The 17,665-nt window shown below is 21.1% G+C and overlaps 3 protein-coding genes across 9 annotated transcripts; 1 reads left to right on the top strand and 2 right to left on the bottom strand.

Annotated features, from left to right (window-relative positions):
- Positions 1–1,871: 1,871 nt before the first annotated feature.
- On the top strand, positions 1,872–7,938 carry LOC411983 (putative fatty acyl-CoA reductase). 5 transcript variants are annotated; one of them, XM_006572216.3, is made up of 9 exons: positions 1,872–1,936; positions 3,953–4,314; positions 4,827–5,075; positions 5,201–5,346; positions 5,473–5,582; positions 6,685–6,880; positions 7,000–7,257; positions 7,335–7,592; positions 7,675–7,938. In XM_006572216.3, exons 2-9 carry the CDS (start codon positions 3,994–3,996, stop codon positions 7,760–7,762), a joined length of 1,626 nt encoding a protein of 541 aa, XP_006572279.1. In that variant the 5' UTR covers positions 1,872–1,936; positions 3,953–3,993; the 3' UTR covers positions 7,763–7,938.
- A 2,634-nt stretch (positions 7,939–10,572) lies between these two features.
- Positions 10,573–13,934, bottom strand: LOC100577753. 3 transcript variants are annotated; one of them, XM_026446196.1, is made up of 5 exons: positions 13,730–13,934; positions 13,245–13,530; positions 13,050–13,179; positions 10,828–11,159; positions 10,573–10,704 (listed from the first exon to the last, which is right to left on the bottom strand). In XM_026446196.1, exons 2-5 carry the CDS (start codon positions 13,440–13,442, stop codon positions 10,603–10,605), a joined length of 762 nt encoding a protein of 253 aa, XP_026301981.1. In that variant the 5' UTR covers positions 13,443–13,530; positions 13,730–13,934; the 3' UTR covers positions 10,573–10,602. The 3 variants fall into 3 exon arrangements, with proteins under 3 accessions (XP_026301981.1, XP_026301982.1, XP_016772949.2); XM_026446197.1 differs by having other exon boundaries at positions 13,245–13,467; positions 13,730–13,917; XM_016917460.2 differs by lacking the exon at positions 13,730–13,934 and having other exon boundaries at positions 13,245–13,656.
- Positions 13,935–14,738: 804 nt separating this feature from the next.
- LOC409298 (formylglycine-generating enzyme) lies at positions 14,739–16,227 on the bottom strand. The gene is made up of 4 exons (XM_392816.7): positions 15,613–16,227; positions 15,373–15,544; positions 15,058–15,244; positions 14,739–14,950 (listed from the first exon to the last, which is right to left on the bottom strand). The coding sequence occupies exons 1-4, from the start codon at positions 16,199–16,201 to the stop codon at positions 14,795–14,797; spliced, it is 1,104 nt and encodes a 367-aa protein (XP_392816.2). The 5' UTR covers positions 16,202–16,227; the 3' UTR covers positions 14,739–14,794.
- Between the last annotated feature and the right edge of the window lie 1,438 nt (positions 16,228–17,665).

The following is a 17,665-nucleotide window of genomic DNA, read 5'->3' as shown; positions in this document are numbered from 1 at the left end:
CATTTATGCATAATATACAATATACAAATATATATAGTAATCTGTGTAATTATTAATGATTAATTATTAATATTACGAAGCAATATTTCTAGTAGGAGGTTATTATTCTTTCTTCAGCTGAATAAGCAGATTGTCACAGAGTACGTCACATACCAGAAAAAGCGTACGCGTAAGCGAATAATGGCGCGATTCATTTTTAATCGTCTCTTTTTATTTTAAACGTTAGATAAAAAAATATATTATAATAAATTATATGTATAATGAAAGATATGTGTTCAATATATTCAAAAAAAGATTTATGATATTATAATAAATTTATATAACAAGATATTTATTATTTATTTGTTAAGATACGTTATATATATATAAATTTTGCGATATTCGCGGAAATTATTGTTCATCAATAAATGTTTCTTAAGATTAAGATAAATAATTTGTGAATTTAATAATTATTACTAAATTATTTTGAAACATATGAAGATATACGAATTCTCATATTCAAATGCTGAAATGAATATTTCAGATAATCTTCTTTATATATATTTAAGTCTTTTGTCTCCCTAATGCTTTCTCTCCCTTTTTTCTCCTATTTCTTTTTATTTTTTAATTTCAATTTTTCAATAATAAGTGTATAATGTTTCAATTAATATTTTCATTTTGATTTTTTGTTAAACAATTATTTATAATATCAACAAGTTACATTTCTGATATTTTTGAATAAATTTGATAAATTTCATGAGTTAAAATGCAACAAATAGAACAACTGATTAATCTTTCCTATTATTTATATTACAGCTTTAAAAATTTTTTTTATGTTGTGTATTTCTATTTTTTAAAAATTTTGAAATATTAATTATTAATATTATTCTTATCATTCGATTTAGTTTTAAGACAATATAATAAAATAATTAAAAAGTCTTTTTAATAACAATGAATTTGAATTAAAATGAAAAAAATAGAAATTTATTTCTTTCGATAAATAAATAAATATTAAGAAAAATTATTGCAAAAAAACTTTTACTCTAAAATACAAATTTCCATAACAATATATTAATTATTAATATCAATTTGAAAATTTGTTTGTATGTTAATATTATTTTAAGAGGATTATTATAATATTTCATATATATGTTAATAGATATATACTAATAAAATTATACTTTCTTAATCAATATTTATCATAAAATATCTTTTAAAAAAAATATGTTTACAAAATATTACATAAAATAAAAGAATTTTCTATAAGTAACAAAAATTACTATATATAATTAAAATAAATAAGTTTTACATATATATTAGAAAAAGTAAGATTTTTAAAAGCTCGAAATTTGATATTTTTATATAAAATAATAGCAATTAATTTTTGTGTAAAAAAAGTATACTTTTATATAAAATAAAAATTGTATAAAAAATTGCATATAAAAATATAAAAATTAAAATAAATAGTTTGAACAAATAAAAAAAATTAATTTTTATGATAAATGAAAAAAATATCGACTTACGATTTAGTAATAAAATACTAATATATTATATAATAATTTTGAAATCACTTAGTTTAGGTATATATAAGCTTCTTTTCTTTATTTTAATAAGATTTTTTAGGAGAAATTTCTCTTATTTTCAAAAGATTCTTTTTATAACAAAATGATCATAAATGAAATTTCGCTTATTCATATGACATCAAGGGATTAAAAAATCTGAATTGAAATGCAAAAGTAGCTCAAATAAAATGAAAAGAACAAAAAAATATCAAAGAGAAATGAAAGGTAAAATAGCATAAGAGAAAAGAGGTAGTTGACTGAGGCCGGGTGTGATTGAACGATTAAGGAAGGGGAAGGAGAGTTAAAGGATAAAGAGAAGGGGCAATTGATGAAACAGAGTAGAAGGAGAAGAAAAGAAAAGCAAGACTGACGATGCCAAGAGTGACAATTCTGAGGTATATCGCTTGCAAAATACTCGAGGTGGTATAAGAGAAAAATCGGTAGGTTCACGTGAGGAGAAAGTTTTCAAGGTATATCTAGTGTTTGTTTGTTCTTCTCTTCATTCGATCGTTTGATTGTTCGTTTTTTGCTTTCTTATTTTTTTAATTTCTTGGTGCTGTCTTCTTAATATTTTGAAAGTGTGGATTTTGCGAAATATTACGGATAAGGTCAGTGAAATTGTGCGATAATTTATCATATAAATTTACTAATTCTTAATCCCTGACTTCATTATAATATCAAATATATAGAATTGAATAATATATTCAAATCAGTAGTTATAAAATTTGTTTTATTAATACAGACACAATATTTAATTAATAATCTATAATCGATACAAATCGATGTTTAATGATAGAAATGTTTCATATAAAACATATATAAAACAAAATATGAAAGAATAAATTCAAAACAATTAAGTCAACATTTAATTCAATTTTTTTTTTTTAATGATTTTAAAATATAAGTAATATAGTCTTCATTTTGTATAATCATGTAAAAATAATATTAAACAAAAAGGAATGGAAAATCATAATTGTCATTGAAGCAGAAGGATGAAATTCTATATAAGATGTACATGGTATATCAATGAAGTTATTTTCCTAAATCGGTTTGAACTTTAATTTATATCGGAGTTATATTTCAATCATGACTTTCTTCGTCAAACATTCACCGTAAGTTTACTGCCAGTTAAAATTCGTGTCGAGCTCAGCAGGAAGGAATCGTTTAAATGTATTTGTACATTATTTGTTGAAATATATATATAGATATACGCATCGAAAACTTACGAACAAATTTGATAAGTAGGATACTTATTGTGACGATTCAACATAACGGTTGATTATGAGATGATCATATAGGAATTCGATAAAATTGTGACACAGATTAATTTAACTTTTCATAGCAATAAAATTTTGAGCTTTGAAATTCTTCATATCAAACAGAATATTTAATAATCTTCTAAAGTTTACTTACACAACATTCATTAGTACATTATATAATATATGCATATTAATATAATGTGTATATATATATATATATATATATATATATATTTACGAATCATTATCGAGCAGTATTTTTTTGAATATAGTTTTTTCCATGATTGCGAAATATCTTCATTGACTTTAAAAATGAAACAAAAATACATAATATTTCATAAATTATTATATAATAAATTATTATAAATTATGGTTAATTATAATCAAAATTTAAAATTCTAATTTTATGAAAAAATTTAGAATCAAGTATAATAGTATCTTCTTCTCCCAAAATAACATTTTCATTTTTATATTATTTGATTTCCATCTTTATAAAAAAGAGGGCATAGTAATCAAATGTCAAAAATTGATCAATAAATGTATATATGTAGATATATGCCAAAAACTTCTAAATGCTAAAACAGAATTTCCAGAAAATGAATGAATTTTGTGATCTATTTCAATAGATAATAATTACAGAATTTTATACAGTTTTTTAATATTTCTGAAATTAATTATTTTAACATTTATCGAGGAAATAAAAAGAAATATATTAACCATCTAAATAAACAAAGAAAATATTTCTAATATAATTAATTTTGCATAATAGCGTTTTTAAAGACTATCTTAAAAATTTATAATATATAAATTATAAAATAATGAAATATATATAATGTATAATATATTATATTACATTAGAATCATAAGTAGAATCGAATTTGGAACGATCTTTTATAGTGAAATGATAAGAACAAACTGCTGATTGGCAGTATGACTTTCAATTTGGATTTGGAACATAGTAAAAGACGCTGCCACCAAGTTCATGATCAACTTTCACTCCATGACGATATATGCGGTTTCTCTCGCACTAGCAACCGCGAGAGTTCGAACTGCGGTGTGGAACGAATAGTAGATTTCAGATTAGCATCTTATAGTCGACGTGTAATATCCCATATATTAATTTTCTTTTTTTTTCTGATTTGTTTTTTTTAGTTGTTTGATCATTTACTTCGAAACGTCACGCGACGAACGCGATGGTGGAAGTTTTGGTAGAACCGTGTGGTCAAGAAGCAATAGTATCAGATAAGAGTTGTAAAATAAACGATAGTCCAATGGAACGTTTGACTGAAAGTGATCGTTGTGATTTGATTTTGGAAAAATCTTCACTCAGTCCTATTCAAAACTTTTATAATGGACAAAGCATTTTCGTTACTGGTGGTACCGGATTTATGGGCAAAATTTTGATAGAAAAGCTTCTCCGAGAATGTCCTGGAATTTCATTTATCTATATGTTAGTACGTCCGAAGAAAGGTAAAGATATGCATCAACGTATCGAAGAACTTTTTGATGATCCGGTAAGAATTTCTATTATTCTTTTTTTCTATTTCTTTTTTTTTTATTTTTCTGCATTTTCTATTTTATATCACCTCCATCTTTTTACATTTTTATACAGCTTGTTTAAATTTTTTTATCTTTTTATTAAATTCTTCGACTGAATATTTTTCCAAATACTATTTTTTCTTTCCGATACTACATATTGATTATGACATTCGCTTTCCTTCGATAAATTGATTATGATCTCTTCTTTTTCTTCTTTATTAATTATATTTATTAATTATATATATATCACATTATTTTTCTAATATTTCTTCTAACTTTGCAATTTTTTTCATTTTTTTTAGTTAATTCTTTCATAGATATCCATGCATACATACTACATATATTTATATACATACATATATTTATAATGATCATATGTATAATATAATATATCTATATGTAAATAAACTAATAAACTCATAATTTAAAATTATAAAAATCGATCATATATATAAAAACTATTATTAATGATCAATTTTTTGCTTAGCTATTCAATAAATTAAAAGAAAAACATCCAAAATTTCGGTATCAAATAGTTGCGATAGCCGGAGATTGTGTTCAACCTGGTCTCGGTTTGTCTTCCGCGGACAGACAAATGATAACGCGAGAAGTTTCTATCGTTTTTCACGTTGCGGCTACGGTCAGATTTGATGAGAAAATGAAACTCGCTGTACCTATTAATGTTCGTAGTCCCAAAGAAATGATAGATCTTTGCAAGGAAATATCATATTTAAAGGTAAGTCATCAAATATACATATGTATACAAATAAATATCTATGTGTATAATCTATTAATTATTAATTATAATTATTATTATAATTATAATTATATTATAAAACAAATTTAACAATAAATTTTCAGTCATTTGTTCATGTGTCGACTGCATATGCCAATTGCCCGCACGATCTTATCGAAGAAAAAATATATGAAGCACCAATGGATGCAAACAAATTAGTAACAATCATTGATTACATGGATGATAAGTTGGTTGAAGATATTACTCCGAAGTAAGAATTTTTTTAAACAATTACAATAATTAGATTCGAAATAATCAAAAATATATTCAATTTGTTCATTTTTTTTCATTCATGTTATAATAATACTTATTCATATTATAATAATTCTTGCTACAGATTATTAGGTGCATGGCCAAATACGTATACTTTCACAAAAGCAATAGCAGAAAGTGTTATTGTGAAAGAGGCCGGCGAATTGCCTATTGGAATATTTCGACCTGCCATTGGTTAGTAATTTACAAATATAATGTTTGATATCATCCGTGATTTTAAATGATCATTTTTTAATCATTCCAATCTTTTTAATTTGTCTTTTTAATTTGTTTCAAATGAAATTGTTTCATAAATTTCTTAACTTTCTGTTTCTTATACTCTGTTTCTATACAGGATATATATGTCTTATTTAAATCGATGTAATCAAATATATATTCAAATTGATAGAATAGATAATACAAAAGAATAAATTTCAAATAAGAGTTTAATAATTTCAAAGAATACATAATTTTATACAATTATAATTTTATACAAATATTTTTATGGATGAAGAGTATATGCTATAAACACATGCAGAATCAATCTGTAGAAAAACTATTAATACTGTACAATAATATTTCTTTATAAATTTAAATAATTTTTTAAAAAATCTTAAAAAATTTATAGATTTTTTTCTTCAGTAAATATTTAAATATTCATATTTAGATGAAATTTATTATATTTAGATATTTTGTGCATGTATAACATATAAATATATTCATGGAATATCTTTAAAGAAACAATTTTAGAGAAATAAATATAAAAGTTAATATATAAAAGTGTGGGTTAAGATTTATTTATTTTGAATTATAAACAATTAAATTTATATTAGATGAAATAAGATGAAAACAGAATACAATAGTAATAAAAACAGAACAGTTTCATTCTCTCTGTTTAGCTTTATCTTAAAGGTAAACTTTAATTGTTTATAACTTAAAATTAATGAATTTTTATTACTATTTTATATCAATTATTTTGGCTTTTAGAATTAAACTTATAGAGATGAATAACTTATATAGAGTGATACTTCTAAAAGTATCTTATAAATAAAATATTTTGTACATAATAATGAGTATACTTTTTGACTCATACTGTGCTTATTTTAAATAGAAATAAAATATAAGATTAAAAAAAGAGAAAAAAATTGATATAAAAATGTATCTATTAACAAAGTATAGCAACATATCTATTATACAAAATACAGAAAAAGAAAAAGAAGAATGTCGGTCAAATATAAATAAAATATTGAATATAAATAAAATAAATAAAATTGATTAAAATTTATTGAATTTTCAGTAATATCAACATATCGAGAACCAGTACAAGGATGGATTGATAATCTATATGGACCAACGGGTGTTGCAGCTGGAGCTGGTACCGGTATTTTACGATCGATTCATTGTGATGGATCTATACAAGCCAACGTCGTTCCTGGAGATTTAGCAGTAAATGCTTTAATAGTTTCCGCTTGGGATGTAGCAGATCGTCGGAAGTGAGATGCGAAATTTAAATTTTTCTATCTGATATTTGATTTCAATCTTCATAACATTTTTCCCTTATTTTTTTTCTTTTGTGTGATTTATTTATTTAAATCTTTATTTACATTTACAGATCTACAATTAGTAAAAAAGAAAAAAACGATATACCTGTTTATAATTATGTTTCAAAAGATAATCCTATAACATATGATGAATTGAAAGTTTTATCTGAAAAATATGGACTTGAATTTCCCACCAGTAGAGCTATGTGGTATTATAGCTTTCGAAATAACAAATACAAGATTATTCATTTGATCTATGTCTACTTATTACATTTATTGCCAGCACTTTTAATTGACACAGTCATGATCTGTTTAGGAAAACAACCTAGGTAATAAATTATTTTTTTCTTTTATTTCATCTTTTTTTATTTTTTTATCTTCTTTTTTTAATTTTATCTTTTGAAAGGATGTTAAAAGTTTATAAAAAGATACATAAATTTATGAGTGTAATCAATTATTTTACTGTCAAAGAATGGAAATTTGCAAATGATAATGTTAAAGTGTTAATAAATAAATTATCAGAGGAAGATCGCGAAAATTTTGCTTGTGATATTACTCAAGTTGATTGGGATCATTATTTTCGAACATATGTGCGAGGACTTCGTATTTATCTCATAAAAGATTCTTTAGACACTCTTCCACAAGCTCGTATTAAATGGCAAAGGTAAGTCTAATTAATAACTAGTTTAATTTTTTTTTTAATTCTGATAATTCATAATAGTCCATATTGAATGTTTATTTTACAGATTATACTGGAGTCATCAGGTGTTAAAATTAATTCTTGCATATGGCTTATTGCGAATATGTTGGTTAATTATATCTTTTTTCTTTTGAAGTGATATATATTAATTTGCGTATTAAATGTGTTTTATACATATATAATGAGTGCACTCAATTACGTACATGGTAATATATTTGTACATTTGTGCATATGTATTATTACATCAGTTATAATACTTATGCTTTTTTCATTCATCAAGTATAAATTAAAATCAAGTTTGTTTGTTGAACCCACATTTATAAATGAAACTAAGGCTATCTTTTTGGATAATTTTAATAACTTAAATAATTTCGAAAAAAATAAAAAATAAAGAAAGGAAGGAGAAAAAATTAATCAATTTCAATATTGATTTGTTATTTAAACAATTTTATTATTTTATTATTTTTGCATTTTTTGTACTTATTTAATTTTGAACAATCTTAATCAGCTTAAGATTTTAAAATAATAAGTAATAATTTTTTTATTAATTTAAAATCTTCAATCTAAAAAAATGTATGAGCATTAGAAAAATTTATATAAAGATAATTAAATAAATATAATTTGCTTCCTTTCATTTTTTCTTTTTTTTTCTTTTGTGAATATTCTTATAGAACGATTTTTTGTTTAATCAAAAAACGCTTTTATTCATATTTTATAAGTGTTCAAAACTTATATTTTTACACATTTATTTTTAATAAAAAATATATAATTTCTTTTTTCTAGAAATCAAATTATTTATTTCAATTTATTTATTTTTTTATTATTATTCATTAAATAATTACTAATATCAATTGTTCGTTTAATAATTTTAACAATTAACAATGTTCCTGCATTCAATTCTTGAAATTTATATTTGCATATAGACAAAGTATCGATATACATGCGGAAGTATATTTTTGAAAAATTGATAGCATACATAAAACATAAAAGTTATATAAAAATATTAATTAGACTTATTTATTTTAAATTATAAATATTTATAATTGAATATAAATAATCGAAGAAAGTTGAATATAATAAAAATTTTTTTATTGTTAAAAAATTATATTGAATTATATCACGAATAATGAATAAATAAATAAATATAATATTCAATATATTTTCTTCGAGATATGTTATTTGGATTTATTCATATATATAACTGTGATGAAAATTTTTTAAAAGAAAATATTGCTTAAAATTATCTTAGAAATCTTCAGTTTACAGATTCCAACATTTTTGGAATCCTCTATATTAATTTCAATTTTTTTGTAACATTATTTATTCATTCTATTCCTTTTAAATATTAAATACAGTAGTAACGAAAGTTTTTATAAAAAAAAATATTGCACAAAAATTATCTCGGGAATCTTCACTTTACGGATATTTCAATATTTTTGAGATCCTATATATCAATTTTTTTTATATCATTTATTTATTCCTTCCAAAATCTCTTAAATTTTAATAATATAATAAAATAAAAATATTAATTATAATATTATATGTTTTGTTGAATAAAATCATATCAATTCAAAAGAAATATAATATATCTATATCTATATATCTCTATATCTATATATAATCACATCTATAAATATAAAGCTTCAATTCGCTCTTCTCTAAACTTATAAAAATATAACATTTACTTTTAATTATATTGATTATGAAATCAATCCTTCAATTTAAATTTACATTAAATAAAGCGAAATAACATAATGGATATCAAGTTGTCCCTTCTTACTCCTTACAAACTTTAATTGTTTATACTTAATAAATAATAAGTTTTAATGATATTTTTATATCCTAATTTTTATATTTGTTTTATTACATCTTTACAATTGATTTTCCAAAGATTTTTTATGAATATATTAGATGTAAAATTTATTAAAATTATTTTTTTTTTAAAGTTCAAATATCTTTTAAGCTTCAAAATAAATTCTCTATGTCTAATAATAATTACATAATAATAATTAAAAATCAAAATTAATATTTATTATTTATTACATTTTTCATTTTTTTTTATTGAAAAGAGAATTATAATAAGAATTAAATAAAACATCTTAACAACAAGAATTATATTAAAATTATGGATTCTTATTATTAGTTTTATTAATATAAATTTCGCATTATATAAATATTGTAAACTTTTGTGAATTTTTATACTTAAAAATTTATTATTCATTATAACTTTAGATGGAATCTTAAAATAAATGGACGGAAAAATGTATTTATTTAAAATATTAATATATTCGTGAAATATTTCTGAAAATTAAATAAAGTTAATCAAATAAATTAAGTAAATAATATAAAAATAAACAAAAATGTTTATTGAGACTTATTTAATAAGTTAAAAACAATTTAGCTTGTATAAAAGCGCAAAACGAAATTGTAATATCACAAACAAGACAAAGGAGAAAACAAAATTATCTATTTTATTTCATATATGTATATTTGTACATTTATACAAATATGTATATATACATATATGTATATATTTTTTATTTTAATTGCTTATAAATTAATAAGTTAATATCGATTGGCATTTTTATATAGCAATTTTTGTATTTTTTTCGATTTCTAAAATCGATTTTTCAAAAGTGTCTCACGAATATATTAATACTCTATATACACTATTATAAAAATATATAATCTTTATACATGATATATATCAATTTTTCATATCTTATGATCGTCTCATTGTGATATTTAGTATATATATATATATATACATATATATATATATATATATATATATATATATATATATATATATATATATATATATATATATATATAAAATACATTAATATTCAGTTAATTTTTTTCTATTTATATTAACAACACGATAAATTTAAAAAGAATGAGAGTGAAAACGACAGACAATGAAAATAATAATGAAATTTGATAAAATTTAAAGATTATTTAATTATTTTTGTTAATTCGTAGGCAGTACCGATACTGCGCTATGTGGTGTTGTTGGACGAGAACCTGCGATAGAATGTGTAGTAGATGCATTCAATGATTGCATAGTACCGATCTAAAATAAAAATCGTTAATTATATATAATAAAAAATAAAAAATAAAAATAATTTTAAATATCAAAAACAAAATGATAAAATTTAAATAAAAAATTTCAACATTAAATAAAAAAAAAACTTACTCTCAAATGAGCCAAATCTTCTAATCTTGTGAGATCACATAATTCCACATATAAAGAATAAACGATTAACCACCCGTAAATAGAAAAGCAAATGAATATTATCCATAAAATACACATTGTAATATTATAAGCAAATATCATATCATTTACTACACTATAAAATATAAAGGCAAACAATCTGAAAACAGTGAAAGCTGCAAAACTGTAAAGCCATGGTACCATTTTTCTTTCATATTCTTTTCGTAAAGCAGCTATTAACATTAAGGATGTTACAAGTACTGCAATTCCGCTAAGCGTAGAGAACAAAGCAAACACAACTAGAGTATTACGTACTGTAACAAAACATTAAATTAAAATATAAATAGTAATTCATTATTTATTCTACAGCAATAAATAAAAATATTTGCACATTTTTTAAAATAGAATTTAAAAAATTGAAGTAAACGATTTAAATTTTTTTGAAATGTTAGAAGAATAGAAAAAAAATGTTAAGAATGTGTAAAAGAATTAGATAATATATAAAAAAATTTTTTTTAAAATTACTATTAATTGAAATTAGAAAGAAAAAAGATCACAATTTTTTTATTTGAATCTATATGTCTTTTTATATGAATCTATATCTATATCTATTATATATTATCTATATAATGAAAATTTAAAATATGCCTTTTATAGTCATAATATATAAATATTCATAATTACCATATTTTAAAAGCATAAATATTCATAATCTATATATAAGGTATTTAGATAAACTACAAATATTATATTTGTATTTTTAAAATATGCTGAAATAATATTAACTTTATTTATTATTGAATATGATTATATAATTATATATTATATAATTACATGATTATAATTCATATTATAATAAATTACAAGCATTTTTTTCATAATAGTTGCAAATATTGCAATTAATAACATTTATCATTTAAGATTAATTTGCAGAACATGATTGCTCAATATCATACAATGTAATTGGAGTATATTTAAACTTATTTCAATAGCAATCTTCAATTTCTATTCTCAACAATTTTTTTTCACATTTATTTATACAGATTTTTTATCATTTACAAAACTATTATTTTTTATTCTATTTTATTATACAATCTTGTTATTTATATTATACAAAAACATTATACAAATACATTATATTAATACAATCTTGAATTAATGTTAATTGATTTTTTCTTACTTTGGACATTTCTTAATAAATTTAAAGCTTTTATTTAATTAATGTATTATATTGATTCACTATTTCAAATTGTACTTAATCTATATATATATATATATATATAGATTTCTCCGTGTGTGTGTGTGTGTGTGTGTGTGTGTGTGTGTGTGTGTGTGTGATAAAACTATAATTGTATAGATTCAAGAGTAATATTTGTTGTTATTTCCTGGATAATTATTTGCTATTTTATATTGTATAACAATATTGTGTAAGTTATATATATATTATAGAATGATACCAATATATGCATTTAAAAAAATAACAAAACAAATTTTTTAGGTTCCATTTCTGTAACTTCTATAAAAATATGCTTTTGTATATATAAATATCTGCAGTCTAATTATACAAAGTATTCCATGGAAACATGGAAATATTTGTTGAAACTGAAGATTCTTGATAATTTCAAACATTTTCTAAAACTTTTATTACAGCTTTCTTAACAAATTAAAAAAAAAATCACTGAGAGCATAGTTTAATCAAACTGTGACGATAACATTATTTATATCCTGTTGATTGAGTATAAATAAATTCAATAGAACAAAATTTTTTATTAAATATAATAAATTTTTTTCTATCAATAAAAAGTTATATGAAATTATTTCATGAATAATGAATAAATTGTACTTTTTTACATTACATTATAATTATAGATCAAAAGTTGTAAAAATTGTAATTTTCACTACTTTTAATTATAATTTAATTATAATAGTTCATAGTAGCATTAATCAATTTGATAAAATTTAGTATATATATTTTAATTTCTATATATTTTTCTATATACTGTAGATCTAAATAAAAAAATTAAAAATTATGATATTTACTTTTTTTACACTTTATCTAATAATCTTCTAAACATCTAAAAAAAATTAAATTTTTAAAAAATTTTTTTTAACTCAAATTTGAAGAAATTATTATATTTTATTGTACAAATATTTTTATTCATCATTGTATTAATTTTATTAAACTTGAAAACATATTTTTTTACCATGTCGATTACCCACGTAAACAAATTCATAGGATATTATATAATAACCATAATGTGTTGAACCTGGTGTAGCTTGAGAGAGACAATAAAGATCGAATATTGATGTACAAATAGTAAAAATAGCTAATGACTGAAATAAAATAAAAAATCAAATGTAGAATCTGGATATCATTTTTAAATTATTAGCACACTTACCAATGAAAATAATGCTGTAAACATAGCACCTCTTTGAATATCTAGTAAATAAGCATTTGTTAAAATTGGCTTTTGATACCAACATGTTTTAACACTTCGCATTGATCGCGAAGATTTTAAATTTGCGCTGCTACGTGTAGTAACGTGAGAATATAGCGATGGTGTACCCATGCTAGGAGATTTCTTTCCGTAATTCATTTGAAAATTAATACGTTTTCTTTATCTATAATTTTATATAATTTTTTTTCTATTTTTTCTTCATATATTTTGTTCCATTTATTGAGATCTATTTGTTCAGAATAAAATTTTGAAAGTATTCCGTATTATACTATACAGAAAAGGTTAACATTTTGAGAAATATATAATATATCACATTATTTCCATGTTACGATGATATTAAAAAAAGATATTCTAATGATAGTTTATAATCATAATAAAAATTCAAATCAATTAATTCACAAATATGTATATAAAATCACACTTACCGTTTTAACAATAATCATCTATCATAATCATCAGCCGACGCCCCATGTTTTAAATCTATTTAACGAAATATGTCGATAAAAGTCGAAGATATCCGAGCTAAATCATGTATTGGAAGAAAGTCATCTAGAAAAAATGTGAATTTTTATTGATTTTTAACATACTCAAATCTATTTCAAAAAATTGATACATATTGACCAAAAGTATCATATCACATTAACATTAAATAACAATATATATATATATATATATATATATATATATATATATATATAATCAATAGTATACATGTTGATAAAAAAAAGTAGAAATATTTCATTTCTGTTTGATTTTTTGTAGTCACAAAATAAAAATATACTGATTTTAAACCATATATATTTATAGATACAATTTTAATTATATCGAAGTAAAAATAAAAAGACAAAGATAGTTTACGAATTACAATTTATAAATATTTATACATATTATTAATTATAATAATTAATTGCAATTTAATTATTATTAAATCTATAAATACATATTTTATTTTATTCTATTATTTAATTTTTATTTTTGTAATTTTAAATAGTCTTCATTATAATATATATTTGAAAAATAATTTAAAAAAAATTAAATTTTAACTGAAATTGATAATATTCAATCTGTTCAATTTTGTTATAATTTATTTAAAAAAATAATAAAAACAATATTTAAAGAAAAATTATTTATTTATAATTGTTGATTATAATAATTAAATATAATAATTTTTATTATGCAAGAAATAAAAATATAAATCGAGAATATTATGAAATATCATAAATATCTCATAATTATGGTCTTAATGAATAAAACTTTATGTTCTTTTCAATTTGATAAGACTAATTTTGGACATTAAATATTTCATTTATACATAGTCATTTGTAGCATCTGATGCAATATAAAATCATTTTGAATTTTTTATTCATAAATAATATTTCTTCATTATCTTTGTCTTACTTTGAATCATGGATTGCATTTATAGTTTAAAAATTATTAAGAAGAAGAAATATTCAGATTATTTATTTAAAAGAATTCATTTAAATATAAAATTAAGCTGATAATGCACATCTAAAACCAAGATTTCCAGCTGTTGTATCAGGAGTATTTTGACTCCGTGCAGCACATCTATATCGAAAACAATAACTCTTGTGACAAAGATAGGAACCACCCTTTTTGACTTTGTTTATACCTTGACTTGGTCCAGTCTGAAAATATGTTTCATATAATATAGAATGTTGTCAACTTTATAGGAAAAGAAGAAAAAAAAAAAAATAGAAAAAAAATAAGATATAAATAATTCTTATATTATTACAGGATTAACAAATCCGCCTCGTGTTGTGATCTCAATTGTCCACCAATCAAATGTCCATTCCCAAACATTTCCTATCATATTATATAATCCATATTTATTTGGTGGAAATTCTCTAACAGGTGATGTACCTTCATATCCATCTTCTTTGGTATTATTATTTGGAAAATCACCTTGCCATGTATTTGCTCTGGAAATTATTTTAATCTATTATTATATTTTGATTTTAATTATTAAATTTTAATAATAAATTTATATATTATATTTATATATTATAATAATAAAATCAACCTAATAAAATTATATAATTTTATTTACCTATATTGACCATTTGGAATTAATTTATTTCCCCATGGATATAATCTATCCGACAATCCTCCTCGACATGCAACTTCCCATTCTGCTTCAGTAGGCAATCGTTTTCCTAACCAATTGCAATAGGCAATAGCATCATTCCATGATACATGAATAACAGGATGATCCATTCTATCTGGATTATTCAATTTTAATTGTTGCTATTTCCAATTACGTAATAAGCAATCAAAAAATGAATCATACTCTTAATATCTGATTCAGGACCCTCTGGATGCAGCCAATTTGCATTTTTTACTTGTAGCCACCAAGGAGCTTGAGCAACAACAAGTGTTATATTTTTTTGATCTTTTTGTTTTAATAAACCTCTAAATACGAATGAATCTCCAAATCTTTCTGCTTCTGTTTTATAATTAGTGGCATCAACGAATTTTGAAAAATCGTGATTACTCACTTCCGTCTTATCTATATAAAAACTATTTAAATATATTTGCTGTTTTGGTCCTTCGCCATCAGCAATAAAAATTGGATCGTTTGTACCAATCCCAAAAATACCCGCCTTTATCTTAATCATGTTTTTTAAATGATTTATAGAATTCACAGTCTTTGCATAAACATGAAGAATATCATTCGCCAAACAAGAATCTTGTATTTCTTTCTTATAATAATTCTTTATATTTGTTTGTCTGTCAAAAGTACGACTATTACAATGACAAGATTCTTCATTTGAATTATCTATTTCAGAACTTTCAACTATAGAACATAATGTTATTATATTTGCGAATATGAGCAATGTAATCAATTTTTTTTTTATAATTCTTATTGAATTTTTCATTTTAAAAATAGAAAATTATTAAATAAATAAGTTTAATATAATAATAATTATTTAATAAATTTATTAAATTAATTTAAAATAATTAAAATATTGGTTAAGTAATCGTAGAATTATAAATATATTTTAAATTATAAATATTTAAAATCAAATATTAATTAATAATAAAATTCATTATATGTCGAAAGATTTAAATAATTGTAAATATATATATACATATATATATATATATATATATACACAAAAACATTTATAGAAAAAATTAAAATAGAATTATTAAAATTTTTATATCATAGACAAAAGAACACACAGAATGTCATAGAACTATATCAATGAGTATACTACGCAAGAATGAATGGATAATAAAATATCTTAATATTTTAATAACTTATAAAATAACTTAATATATTCATGATTTACATGTTCACAAATTATATATTTATATATAATTATATATTTATATATAATTTATATATATATATTAATATGAAAATATTTCGTTGCAACATTAATTTTTAAATTCTTACCAAATTCTTATCTAAAATCTTTTTTTAATTGAAAAAATTATTAGAGATTATGATTTTGAACTCATTCTTTTTAATTTTTAATTTATTCAATAAATTTTTTTTTAATACAAAAACTAATTTATAATTTATACTAATCGTGCATATATTGCTTGGTAATAATTTATTGGAAATAACTATATTCTCAATAATTGACATTAACATAAACTTAATCTAAATTAATATCAATAGTTTAAAAATTACATAAATTAAAGAAGAACAATATATATGTATTGTTATATATTGTTATATATCTAAATATACGTAATATAATATATGTATATGTTACTATATATTCATCTATATTAAAATGATATATGTACTAAAGTCTGTGTTTCTGATATGTGAAATATCAATTTCTAGTATATCTAATAGCAAAGTTATCAAATGCGAGGTCTTTATAGCATCTGATTGGATTATTTAAAAAAAACTAATTGGAAAAAGACCAATAAAATGTGATTACTATGTAAATATAATGTGCACATATATTAAGGAGCGTTTTCATGCAAAATTAAGTATTATAATTTTCATTATCATGATTTTTATTTGATATTGAATTTAATGATGACAATACAACAAAATCATGACATTTAGTATTATAATTGCAAAAATCATAATTTATCATGTGATATTAGTAATGTATTTTACGCATCTTTTTATGCATCTTGAAAGTGATATAATAATTGTATCATTTCACTCTTTCTTCGGTTAATTAATTTCTCTTTCAGTTAATTTCTTTTCTTTTTATTTTATTTCTAATTAAAATGTGATCAGATTTTGTAAATTTAGAATCTGCGTTTGGCGTTTTGTCTAATAATAATAATATAATTTAAAAAAATTGATAATTAAATATAAAAAAGGAAAATTAAATTTCAACATTTTAACTATATGCTGTATTTAGTGG

This window comes from Apis mellifera, linkage group LG1 (assembly GCF_003254395.2).
Source record: "Apis mellifera strain DH4 linkage group LG1, Amel_HAv3.1, whole genome shotgun sequence".
NCBI classification, from domain to species: Eukaryota; Metazoa; Arthropoda; class Insecta; order Hymenoptera; family Apidae; genus Apis; species Apis mellifera.
Note: the sequence above shows the minus strand (reverse complement) of the source record. Positions and strands in the feature narration are given on the sequence as shown.

Bases quoted from the DNA above. Each gene is read 5' to 3' on its own strand.
- LOC411983 (XM_006572216.3), top strand. From the start codon at position 3,994: ATGGTGGAAGTTTTGGTAGAACCGTGTGGTCAAGAAGCAATAGTATCA. The intron at 5,076-5,200 runs GTAAGTCATCAA...ATAAATTTTCAG, and splicing joins AGGAAATATCATATTTAAAG to TCATTTGTTCATGTGTCGAC. The intron at 5,583-6,684 runs GTTAGTAATTTA...TTGAATTTTCAG, and splicing joins AATATTTCGACCTGCCATTG to TAATATCAACATATCGAGAA.
- LOC409298 (XM_392816.7), bottom strand. From the start codon at position 16,201: ATGAAAAATTCAATAAGAATTATAAAAAAAAAATTGATTACATTGCTC. The intron at 15,245-15,372 runs GTAAATAAAATT...AATAATTTCCAG, and splicing joins ATTCCAAATGGTCAATATAG to AGCAAATACATGGCAAGGTG. The intron at 14,951-15,057 runs GTAATAATATAA...ACATATTTTCAG, and splicing joins GAGGCGGATTTGTTAATCCT to ACTGGACCAAGTCAAGGTAT.
- LOC100577753 (XM_026446196.1), bottom strand. From the start codon at position 13,442: ATGAATTACGGAAAGAAATCTCCTAGCATGGGTACACCATCGCTATAT. The intron at 13,180-13,244 runs GTAAGTGTGCTA...ATTTTATTTCAG, and splicing joins TTACAGCATTATTTTCATTG to TCATTAGCTATTTTTACTAT. The intron at 10,705-10,827 runs GTAAGTTTTTTT...TTTTTATTTTAG, and splicing joins AAGATTTGGCTCATTTGAGA to ATCGGTACTATGCAATCATT.